This window comes from Brassica oleracea, chromosome C4 (genome assembly GCF_000695525.1).
Source record: "Brassica oleracea var. oleracea cultivar TO1000 chromosome C4, BOL, whole genome shotgun sequence".
In the NCBI taxonomy this organism is placed as follows: domain Eukaryota; kingdom Viridiplantae; phylum Streptophyta; class Magnoliopsida; order Brassicales; family Brassicaceae; genus Brassica; species Brassica oleracea.
This window is the reverse complement of record NC_027751.1, coordinates 28,763,755-28,776,475: the sequence shown is the minus strand read 5'-3', so window position 1 is coordinate 28,776,475 and position 12,721 is coordinate 28,763,755. Positions and strand designations below refer to the sequence as shown.

Genomic DNA, 12,721 nt, shown 5'->3' with positions numbered 1-12,721 from the left:
AAGAAGAAGAGAGGTTATGACTGCTTTATACCGTTTGAAGAACGAAGACGGAGGTTTTAAAGAGCGGGACTGAGTTGCTCTCCTTCTACTCTCACACATCAGCGCGTGGATTTCACTCTAGTGCATAAAAAAAAGGAGGGAATACTTAACGCGCCGTAAAAAGCGCGTGGGGAGATTTAGTAACCATCTCGGAGCACGTTGACTGCAATAAAGGTGGAGTGATGCAGGGTTTATATGCTCTTTATTTCTTTAACGTATTTTTTATGTCTCTGGATCCGATCTGATCTGTTTTTTAACTTTTTTATTGATAGATTTATTATTCCAAATGTGTGTCGTTTTGGAGTCTCTTCGACGTCACGCATGTCTCCTCCTCTCTTCTGGCATCATTATGTCATTACGTATCTGTTTCTTTTAAGCGTATTCATACTGTTGATTTCTTTTACTCGATTTGGTAAATACTATGAATCTGCAAAGTGTATTCGATTGAGATGGACGGAACATGCGAAATCATTTTATTTTATTAAAAAAAAAAAACTTGAGATGAAATTCATGGAATGATTATTATTTTGTTGTGTTTGGCTGATAAATACTAGTCAATGAGAATTCTGTTTTTAACTGCACAGACGATTCATATTTATTGCAAAATCTTTAGCGTCCAAAACATAATCTTCTCTATCACCCATGATTTGAAATCGAATGAAGCGTAACACTACGATGAGCTGCATCTTCGAATGAAGCTTAACACTACGATAATAAGCTTCTAATTTGGGTCATGTCTCTTAAGTCAATCATTTTGCACTACTTCCAAGTGGGTACTAGGGTGCCAGATTGTAAGTAATTAAAACAACGTACATTGTAAGCAGAGAATAAGCATCTTTACTAATTAGTATCAAATACCGTGATATGTACGATACACAATGGGGTTGTAAGATCAAATGCATGTGTTCTTGGTCTAGTTATGAAGTATTCTTTGGTAACAAAAGAAATAAGTATTCTTGCTCTAGGTACATTTGTGGTTATAGCTGATAAGGATGTGCCAAAAATTTCACAGCATTTGGCTGACAGGAATGGTTGTCGACACGTAGTCAGTGTCGGGCCTTGAGGGGAAGCAATACAAACATGTGCTTGCAGCCGCAGATAATATATAGTCAAACTTTCGGCCAGATTTACAAGTTATTTTCAGCATGTCATTTGGTTCCCATAATTTTTTTTTTGCTTCTAAACACACATAAGTTGTAACTTGTACGACCGGCTCTGCACGTAGTTGAACCATCCTCATCGACGGAGAAACACCTTGACAAAATAATAAGAAGCAGATTAACTACGATTCGTTTAGATGGAGACAGAGCGTATGAAGACGGCCTCATGGTATAGTTCAGATTTAAAACAACTGTTAAAGATATTCGTTCATTTGTTCATTCCCTTTTTTTAACAGTTAAAACTCTTACAAAATAAAATAAAAACAGAAGATACAATGTGACCGAAATTTGTTTAAAATGCATTTATGTTAAAAATATCATGAGGCTGTCTTCATAAGCTCTGTCTCCATGAGTCCATGTACACGAATCGTAGTTAAAAATACCATGAGGTTACTAAATGCAATTTAATCAAGTTGTAATACTCATAAATCTTTGTTGTCAAGCTTGCGTCAGGAAGTTAAGCTTTTTACTAAAACCCCTGAAGAGACTGGATAAAAACGACAGGTTTTGTTCATGTAAAAAAATACTTGATTTTTTTAAAAATTGAACGGTTTCGAGAATTTTGTTTGGATTGGTGATTTAGCCTCGACCATGATGAAACATGTGTTTCACAGAATTTTGTGTTATTTATTGTATCAAATGTGCTTTTATCCAGCAAAACTACCACCAATCTCAATGTCCAATAATCTCTTCTAAATTAATCCTGAAAAAAGAATCCAAAATCCTTATAAAACATAGTACTATATATTGTTTATTCATATATGAAATTAAATATAAGCATATATAAAATTAGCATATGTTTATCTTAGATAAAATAAAATAAAAGCATATAATACAATCTTTTCACCGCTAATATTGAAGCCTATTAATGATGGTATAGTTGATGCTTATAGTTACTAGACTATCTCGTTGCATAGTAGACTCTATCACATCCGCCGCTGTGATCATCATCCTTCCAGAAGATATTAGTGAAATCAAAGTCAATTGTCTTCCCAACCTCAAGGGTCCATTTCAAGATGAACTTGTTTACTGATTTTTCAATAAGCGTCACGGTGCACGACTCATCTGTTCTCACGTTCAATGCCTTGAGTTGGCACACTGAATCACGGCTAAGTTGCTTATAGGTTTCTCTTGACATGTTTTTCTTCAGCTCCTCGGCTTGTTCGTTGTTAAGCTCAAATCCAGTAATCAACATTGTTATTTTATGTATTGTCGCTGTGTAACGAAGCCATTCCATCTCACTTGTGTTTGCTGTCTCCTTCTTCAAAATAGGAGCAACTCTCTTGGCAGCTTCACTTTTTGATCTAGACCACATTATTGCTTTTCTCTTTGCATGAATTATAATAAGAGCAATCTAATCAAAGAGATCACCTACATATATATAACTTAACAGCATGCCATTGAATTTAATTAATTTGAGATTATATAATAATGTACGTAGTGTTAAAAAAAACAACATGCCATTGAATTTAATTAATTGGAAACTTAGTTGAAGTCTCTAATGGTGTTATTCAATGGTGTATTTTAAAATAATTTGATAGGTTTTCTAATCTAGTGTTATTCAATAATTAATGTTAAATTCTTTATTAAAATCTAGTGTTAATTGTTATTGTATTTGAAATCTCCTTATTAGAAGATTTTAAAATCTAGTGTTATTGATTTTTATATTTTCAATAAGAAAAATTAAAATCTATTGTTATTCAATTAAATATTTGAATATACCATTTAAAATCTTTTTTTTGACTAACCATTTAAAATCTTGTGTTATTCAAATTTGATAGATTCTTATAACTCATTTGGTTTAAAAGATTTTAACTGAATTAGAAGATAATTTAATCTGTGAAATATATCACTCAAAACTCTAACATTTTACCTACATATTTTAAAATCATTTTTGTTACTCTTGTAAAAAGAATCACCCATTGCAAATGAAAAAGCGTATCTTTGTTATAGTCATGCATCTTTGTTCATCAAGCCCCAAACCTAGGTCTCTCTCTTTCGTCATCTCTCTCACATTGGTCAAGCACTTTTTATTCATCCAAATCCATGTGTCCTTTTAGATCCATCTCTCAATCACTTGCTTTGAAAAAACTGTTACGTGAGGATAAATAATAGCTATATATTCACAAACTTGATTATACATTTAAAATCTCGCTTCTTCGCTTTCGTACAAGTATTTCTGATTTCAAAAATATATACACCAAAAATTCAAAGAGATTTAGCTATTTTGTAATGAAAACATAGATTGTATCAGTTGCAAGCAATGCTCAAAAAAATCGATATGCCATAGTTATGCATCTTATAGAAAAGAGAATTATTAATTAGACATGTGAATAAACCAATTTTAAACGCATATATCGATTATTTGGAAAATAATTTTGAACTATGTAGACAGACTTTTTTTGTGTGTAACTGAACGTAGTTCAAACCCGAATGGTTTGATTTGGTTCAGTTTAAAACCGAACCAAACAGAGAAACCGATGTATTTTGTAATTATTTAAATTAAAAATATTAGTAATACCAATATAATAAAATTCTAATACCAAACCACATATTTTCTATTTTTCATTCATTAACATATATTCTTCTAACCTAATATGTAATCATCAAAATATTTGATTTAAAAAAATAGAAAAGTCTGTATTTTTATATTCTTATATATGTAAACGTGGATGTTAAATCTAAACCTAAAATCTAAAGAAAATATTATTAAAAACAAAAGTTCTTCTCCACACCATCACATGGAAGATGATTCATTGCAAACTTTAAATTTATTAATGATATAAGAGACATTACTAATCATGTTGGTTTTTAAAAAAAAATTAGTTAGCTTTCATTTGTTTTAATTTTTATATATTTTTTGTGACTTTATTAAAGTTTTTTTTTCCGTTTTATATTGAATTTATTTCACATAGTTTATATTTACATAATTTATATTTTAAAATAATTTCTCTTAAAAAATTAAACTAAGAAGAGCTTAATTAAACTGATCCAAAAAAACAAACCGAACCAAATATAAACTGAACCAAACACAAACCTAACCGAACCAAACTAAACTAACTATGGTTTTTTTCAGTTGGAAAAAATACTAAAACCAAACTAACCAAACTAGACCGAATCCGAAACTGAGAAAATAACCCAAGTGCCCAACCGACTAATATTTCGATGATTTTTGTTTTTGTTATAGACAAAAAGTATATATGTGTATAATTTACGTAAAAATAATGTATAATGGGTAGATATATATTTTAAATGAAAAAGGAAGAAAATAATAAGAAAAGAAGAAGAAATATAAAGTTTCCTTTCCCTCTCGTTTACTTTACCTTCCCGAGAGAAAGAGAGAGAGATAAGGTTTCGCATCTTAAGGTCTTGTCTCTCTTCTCCCTCGCCGCCGTCAATGCTTCGGTTTCGATTCTCCTCTTCCTCTTGACCTTCTCCTTCTCTTTTTGCTGCGAGGAGAGAAAGGAAAACAAAAGGGGTAAGACATCGAAGCTGAGGTCAACGAAGTCTCCGGAAACATCCATCCCCCTTAAATCTCATGGACTCATCTTTCACAACGCCGCCGCCGGAAACCGCCGCTGTGGTTATGGGGGAGAATGGATTTACGGTGGATCCTTTTCTGGTCGAGGCTTTGCAGAACCCTCGCCATCGTCTGACGAGTAAGCTTCCCCTTCTCTGATCCATCTCACAAACCCTAATCTGAGCGTAAGAAAGTTTTGATTTTTATTGCTCAGCTTAGCTTAGGTCAATTTTGCTGATTTTGATTTGTTGCTACTTAGATTTGAGTTTATGGAGATGCCCATGACCTTTGTTCTGTAAAACCATGCTTGGTGTTATCAAAGCAGTTAACTTTATTGTATGGGTATGATTCATGAAGTTGGCTTTGCATCAGGAAGTGTTACTTACTTCGTATACTGAGTTTAAGATCTGTAACTCTGAAACTTGTTTTGAGTTATGTCTCGTTTTGCTCCTAGTAGCCTGGCCTTTTGTGTTGTTATCTGGTTTTGCTACTGCTTATGTGTCTAAAGCCTTTTTGTTTGTTATGTCAGTTTTGCGGATGGAACTTGATGTTCAGCGGTTCTTACAGAGCCAAGAGCAGCAGCAGTTCGAGTTCCAGCGTTTTCCTACTTCCTATCTCCGCCTCGCCGCTCACCGTGTTGCTAACCACTACGGACTAGCTACATCTGTTCAAGACGGCGGCGTTGACGGCAACGAGAACATAATCCTCGTGACAAAAACATCGGCGAGCAAGTTTCCTACTGTTAAGTTGTCTGATATCCCCGCGGCTAAACAATCACAGAATGGTAAGTTTGAGCACATGAAAGTCTCCATCAAGACTCGACCTTCTAAAGGATCTGGATTCGAGGGTGGTGAAGTTGAGAAGAAACGCGGTCCTCTTAGGAGTGTGGAAGAGAGGAAAGAAGACTATGACAGGGCTCGAGCGCGCATATTCAATGGTCTCACAGGCTTCAGCGGTGATGAATCTGACACTCAGGTTTATGAGAGGAATCCAAGTCTTGGCAAAGATGACAGTCCAACACCTACTAAGAACTTAAGCCTCAGGGAAACTGGTCCAGCATCTCGTGTTGCGATTCTTAGAGACAGTGAGAAAGATCGTTTTGATCCTGATTATGACCGTAATTACAAAAGGTATTGTAAAGCATCTATTAAAAGCCATTCTCAGGTTGATGCGTGATTGGTTGATACTTGATGAATGCAGGTACATAAGGAGCCTTCCGGTTTATCAGAATTTCAATGTACCACCCTTCAACATGATGCAGCAACCGTACTACCAAATGGGATTTACCGAATACAACCATATCCCAAATGCTTCTCTCAACTTTGGACCACCTGGAAACGCTATCATGAGTCCTTATGGCACCACTGTTGTACATCCAGGGGATGCAATGTATATGCAAGTGCCTATGATGTATGCTCATTCGTATGAGCAGCTCAGAAATGCCTCTCTTCAGGTACATAGCATTTTGATTTTTCTCTGCCTTCCTCAACTCTCTTTGACATCATGGTCTGAAAGCTGTTGTGACTTGTTTTTCCAGGCACAGTTCTGTCAGCAACCCTTGAGCTTCGAGTACATGCAGAACCGCTAAGCATATACTGTTAGGCTTTAAGCCCTCGGTCGATCTTTATCTCTGTTTACCTGCTTTTTTATTATAAAACCTATTATTGTTGTAATGGAAATTTTTGAAATGTATTGTCGGAAGGAAGAAGATAATCCTTTTATTTTCTCGTAAACTTATCAGTGAACTACTAATTTTATGGGTCATATCGTTATTACAACTGCTTCAGTGTGGGTGGAATCGAATATTACATATGTCATTGCACGAGATATGCATCGGTCTATGTTACAGCTACAATTTGGCGGCGAAGTAACATCACAATCGATTTTAATGGCATCCTGGAAAACAGTAAGATCAATGTTTGTAAGGACTGTGACATGAATACTAGTTTTAACTGTAGGTAAGAGGCCAAAAGGGAAAGATGGAGGATATGATGGTCTTTGGCTTTTGCTTCCTGGTTGTTCAACCTCGTTGTCTCTTTGGGGATCTGTGTTGACAAAGTCTTTGGAATTTATCAGACAGTGCTTTGTAAGATTGAATATCTGTTGGTCCCACTTGGCTAATCGCAGATTTCAAATGCCGCATGCTTATTTCTTCTGCTTCAAGACTCTCCTGATTGATTAAACAACGTGAGACACCGAGATTAATACGAGACTTTCCACTGAGAAAAATATTAAACTCAAATGGAAGAAATGGAAGAAGGCATGGTGAAAAGCCAAACACCTCAAATGAGTTGATCAAGCGCATCGATAAGTTGGTGAATGATATGTCAGCTCTTGTGCACCCTTTAGTAACAGAAGCAAGCTCTTCTAGACAAATATCAGAGCTGCATGGGATTTTCCGCAGATGAATCTTGAGTATTGCTTCACCATCAGCTTCTTTAAGAGGTCCCACATATAGCAATATGTCGAAGCGTCCTGCAACATTACAACATATTCAGGGTCTGAATACGAACGTTCAAATTTGTTTGTGAGAATCGAAAAAAATCAATGAGAGAAAGAAGCTAACCAGGTCTTAGAAGAGCTAATAGACTACCGAATTTTTTTTAACTTGCCGAATCAGATCGAACTTCTTAAGGGAACTGAACCGAAAATCGAACATTCGATTTGGTTTGGTTAATAACCGCATGCATAATAATTATATTAAGGAAATATAATTTGTGGTCAGGAACTTGAAATGTAACTTCACTTTGTGGTTCAATTGGATTTTAGGTGAACATCCTAAAGTCAAATGTTGATTGATCAACCTGAAAATTCATAAAGATAGATGACACAATGAGACACAAGTAACGAAGTTTGTGATGGAGTACTAGAAGCTATGTAACGAATGGGATTAAGAGATCTTCGAGAAAACTCCCACAATAATTCGGATATGTTGGAGACGGTTAGGAATGGAAGAGGACAAACGTTGAGATAGTACTCCTCTTAGTACTGTGGAATACAAAGCTTTTAACTAATGTACAATGATTTTTATTTTCAACACCTAATTTTTTTTTTAATACTCCAAATCATTCGTTTTCTTTCACATCATAATTTAGTACACATCTAAATTTTATATTATAATTTTTTTTTAAATAAAATTCAATGTCCTGACCTACTATTTTATTTAATTTTTTATTATGCATCTAAATCAGATAAACAAGTTTTTATTTATAGAATATAATAATATATAATAAATTAACTTGTTATAAAAAATGATTTTAAATAACAAAAAATTTAAAATACTCAAAATTACAATATCCAATAGAAACATGTCATGTGGCATTGGTGGTCTCATTTTTTGTTCATTTAACATTTTGAGAAAATACAACTCAGTTTAATTAATCTATGTCATTTTATCAACACTTTCATTGCATTAGTTCAACCATTGAATCAATTATTCAACAACATTATTGTATATAGTCCTGTGAAAAACTTGAGTTTTTCGTTTTAATTAAAAAAATTCAAAAACACTATTGAATGTAAAAAACAAAGATTCATTGGTTTCCTACATAGTTTCTAACATTTTCTAAAGCTATAAACAAACTTAACAAAACGGAAACAACACTTTTTAGGGCAAAAGAAAACATATAAACCAATTTAAATTGGAGAACACATCAAACACCAACACATAACTGGATAAGGATGTGTTGCATCAGTTTGTCTCTTAAATCACTCTTTTTAACTGGATATTTGACGAAAGAGTTCCATTTTGAGACCTGGAAGATGAATGTTGATAAAGTAATGCTCCCAATCAATGCAACTGCCATCAAACTCGAACATCTTTCTCTCTTCCACTGACAACTCATTTAGCAGACTCCTTGTATTAGTGTCATCAAACCTAGTATATATATATTTACTATATGTTAGTAATCGGATAGCTTAATAAATCAACCAAGTCCAAGTAATGTTATCTACCGAGCTTGAAAGAACATGTAAGGCTGATATGTTTTTGCTAAGGACACAAAATACTTTAGCTTCCTCTTCCCCTTCATGCTCAATGTGGTATGTGACTCTGCTTCTTCTTCTCCATTCTTCATCGCTCTTTCTTGTTTCCTTATTGCTTTGGAAACAGAAGAGGTGAACTCATAAGCTCAAATACTTTTGTTGTGGTCTCAGTCAGTGGAGAGTCACACAGATGTTGATAAGAGAAGTCCATAATCTCGCCCATTCGCAGGGGATGCGCATGAGATGTTGAAGTAACATTGTAAACTTTGACCTCTGGTACATTACCACAACCATGTTTCGCCATGACTGCTATTATTGCATTAGCAACCATATCAACAGGTATAACATCACAAGAAGATTGATAATCTCCAAACAAGTCAGGAATCTGGTCTTTTCCATTTCCCAAGATTAATGGAGCAGTCATCCTGTAATTTTGTTAAATATGTCAATAAGAACAAAAGCTAATCTAGTAAGTCCTTTTTGTCTTTGAGAAGTAAAATAATTAACCTTATTCCTTGGAGCCAGCCAGGGAAAGGCTCCTTGTAGGGGCTTTCTATAACACTAGGCCTTATGATCACTACAGGCAAGTCTCCTCGATTGCTGTGAAGTAAAGACTCACCCATGGCTTTTGTGAATGTGTAAGCCTTTTCCCATCCATAGCTTTGAGCTCTGATTTCTCATCATAATATCACACCGAAATTTTCAGATGAAACATACGCTTTGATCCTCTAAATCAAATTTTAAAGAGTTAACACTAAATTAAAATGTTTATAGTATCCAAAATTTCAGGACCAGCTATTAAGTAGATACATAAAGTAATTATCTCTTTTGATTTTCACCTTTCAAAACCAAGTTCTTTCAGTTTCTTGGATTTTTCACTGCCATGGAACTTTCTTGCAGCTTCTGAAGCTAGTTTCACCTCGTTTTCGATTTTTAACTCAGAAGTTATGTTTTTCCCAATGTAGAGAGGAGTCTCTAGTACTGTTCCCTCTCTCTTACCAGTCACAAAAGCTATATAACATAATAGAAATCAATTTCCTAAACTTTCCTTAACCAAAAAAAAAAAAAAAAATCTAAGTCAATACCAGTTGAAACGTGAAGCAAAAGTTTCAGTTTCTTGCATTCCTCTCCGAAGCTTAAGAGCCTATCAGGTCCAAGAGAATTTACACTTAGGGCAGCGTCGTATCTGCTTCCGTGTGTTCTTTAATCATTGGTGCAGTTAGTTTGTAAGCAATGAAAAGAAAAGCTAGAACAAACACCTGTCGTCGAATGTTGTACGTCCAGCAGTGTTTATAATGACATCAATCTCCTCACTAATCTGGTCTGCTGTTTCGGAATCCATCCCTAGATTCTCCTCTCCGATGTCTCCAGTTACTGGAATCAACTTGCTCTTCATGAAAGCTTCATATGAGCTCCCATGCATTTGCTTCAGAAGCTTGAACAGATCCGAGCTGATGATCTGAGCGATACAAAATCTAGAAAATAACTAAAGAAGTTGAAAATGTAATTAAATGTTTAACCAAGAAACCTCATCATAGAGTCTTTTGATGGCTGATTCTTGATCTTTGGATTTCATCAGAATAAAAATCTTCCCTATCTCAGGACTTTCTCTCAACAGTTTCTCAACCAACACTGCAACAAATAATTCTCCAAGCCACGAAAAATTAATCAGTTTACTTGGACAAGTAGAAATGTCTATGTTTTAGGTTTATAAGGTTTTTTTTTGTTTTGTAACCTTTGCCAAGAAACCCTGTTGCACCTGTAACAAAATAGCTCTTCCCTCTCAAGAAACGGACGATTCCAATCCCCCCAGTGGTCTCAGTCTTAACAACCGGTTTCACAGCTTCCAACGACATCTTACGATAACAACAAGAAGTTTGGACTCTGTCTCTATGAGTCGTCTGTGACAAACGACGAGACAAGAAGTGGTTTGGATTGCCTAAGGAGGAGGAGGAGGAGAAGAATCTGACGGCGTTGCTTGTGGCTATGAGATTTGTCGTAGCCATTTTTAGTAAAAGTTGACTCTTTTGATTTGGAAGGGACTTTGCGTGAGAATCATTTATATACAAATAGGACGCACATCTCATTGTTTTACATGATACAACTTTTACAATATTGAAAGTTACTTACAGAAATATATACTTCACAACTTCTATAATATTATGTGTGTTATAATGGTGTTGGCTCCTCCGTCACACTCACATTTTCTTCGTCCTCTTGCATACTCTCTTGGAACCCTACTCCTAGTTTCAAAACCACCAGACTCGGTCATGGTCTCATGGATATAGCAATATGAAAACCACCCATCTGAACTTCGCCTCCCCTAGGAGCTGGAATCGCGTGTTGACATGAAACATAATTAAGCTGCTAGACTTGAGAATTAAGCTGCCAGATTTGAAAATACTTATAAGGTTTTATAAGGCTTTATAAGGATCACCAGACTTGAGTTTAGAATCAGAAGACGCAAAGAGGAAGAAGAAGAGAGAAGGACCGTTGGAGATATTTTAAACAATATAATTTTTTTTGTATTGTGTACTGAGTCAACTTGACTTTAAAAGACTTGTATCTAGATCCACAATTTAAATTAAGGGAATATAGTTTTTCTCATATCTACTTTCTCTCTCTCTGTGTGTTCTTCAATGTTCTTCATATAAATCTCTTTATCCTCACATTCTTTCATGGTATCAGAGCAAGTAAGCTCCTGAGATTCATTCTTCTCTACTCTATTCTCTTTACTTCCGCAAATCTCTGATTTTTCCTTTCTATTTTTTGGTAAAGTTCATCCTGTTCTTGAGTTGTTCTTCATTTCCAGACCTAAAACTTACCAAAAATGGAAAACTCCTACACTAATGTCTTTAAATCCGTGTCTATTCCGGTTACCCTCAAGGGAACCAACTACTTACTGTGGTCTAGACTTGTCAAAACCGCTCTTGGAGGCAGAGGTCTTTGGGAGTATGTTGTTGACGGCAAAGACACCAAGAAGACCATCCTAGGAGAGGATGGTAAAGAAGTTGTTGCTGCAGCTGAAGAAGGTGGGAAGAGAAGTCAGAAGGATCTCATGGTCCTTTCCATTATTCAAAATAGTCTTGAAACCTCTATCTTGGAAGCTTTCTCCTTCTGTGAATCTTCCAAGGAGCTGTGGGATACTCTCCAGAAGGTATATGGCAATATATCTAACATCAGTAGGGTGTTTAAAGTCAAGAGGGCTATCAACACTCTCAGTCAAGAAGACACTGAATTTTCCAAGCATTTTGGGAAGTTCAGATCGTTGTGGGCCGAGTTAGAGATGCTAAGACCGGCCAGTCTTGATCCGGATGTACTTAATGAGAGAAAGGAGCAAGACAAGGTCTTTGCTTTGTTGTTCACTCTCAACCCGGGTTATAGTGATCTAATCAAACACATTCTAAGAAGTGAGAAGCTTCCATCACTTGTGGATCTTTGTGCTCATATTCAAAAGGAGCAAGGCTCAGTGGGACTCTTTGGTGGCAAAGGAGACCTCATCATAGCTAACAAGACTGAAGGAAATGAGCACAAACATGAGGGCATAGCTAACAAGGGGTATTACAAGCCAGAAGACAAGAAAGTGTGGGTGTGTGACCATTGCAAGAAAAAAGGTCACGGCAAAGACAAATGTTGGATCCTTCACCCACACCTCAAGCCTCAGAAGTTCAGGACACCTTACTCTGATGCAAGGGGGAATTTCTCTGGTGAAATGGGCGAGCCATCTACTCCTCGTCCCATGAACTCGGTTGCGGCTGGAGAAGGGAAGACCTTGGGATTCAGTGGCTGTTCTATCATGAGGACTACCCAAGATGAGACAATCAAGAGGTCTGACCTTGATGCTCTCATCAAAGCCCTCAAGGAGAACTCTGGTAACACACTTGGTTTATCTTTGAATGCCTCTTATAAACTGTCCAATAATCTTGTTACAACCTTGAATGCATCTGATAGCTTTAAGCCAGTAGTTATAGATTCTCACCACATGATTAGTGATGCTAGGTTAATCAGTAATGTTAAG

General features: G+C 35.7%; 1 protein-coding gene and 1 pseudogene across 1 annotated transcript; one reads left to right on the top strand and one right to left on the bottom strand.

Moving 5' to 3' along the window:
- The first annotated feature begins 4,510 nt into the window (after positions 1-4,510).
- Positions 4,511-6,493, top strand: LOC106342971. The gene is made up of 4 exons (XM_013782051.1): positions 4,511-4,858; positions 5,249-5,849; positions 5,920-6,172; positions 6,257-6,493. The coding sequence occupies exons 1-4, from the start codon at positions 4,738-4,740 to the stop codon at positions 6,305-6,307; spliced, it is 1,026 nt and encodes a 341-aa protein (XP_013637505.1). The 5' UTR covers positions 4,511-4,737; the 3' UTR covers positions 6,308-6,493.
- Positions 6,494-8,378: 1,885 nt separating this feature from the next.
- Positions 8,379-10,709, bottom strand: LOC106339291 (annotated as a pseudogene).
- Positions 10,710-12,721: the final 2,012 nt, after the last annotated feature.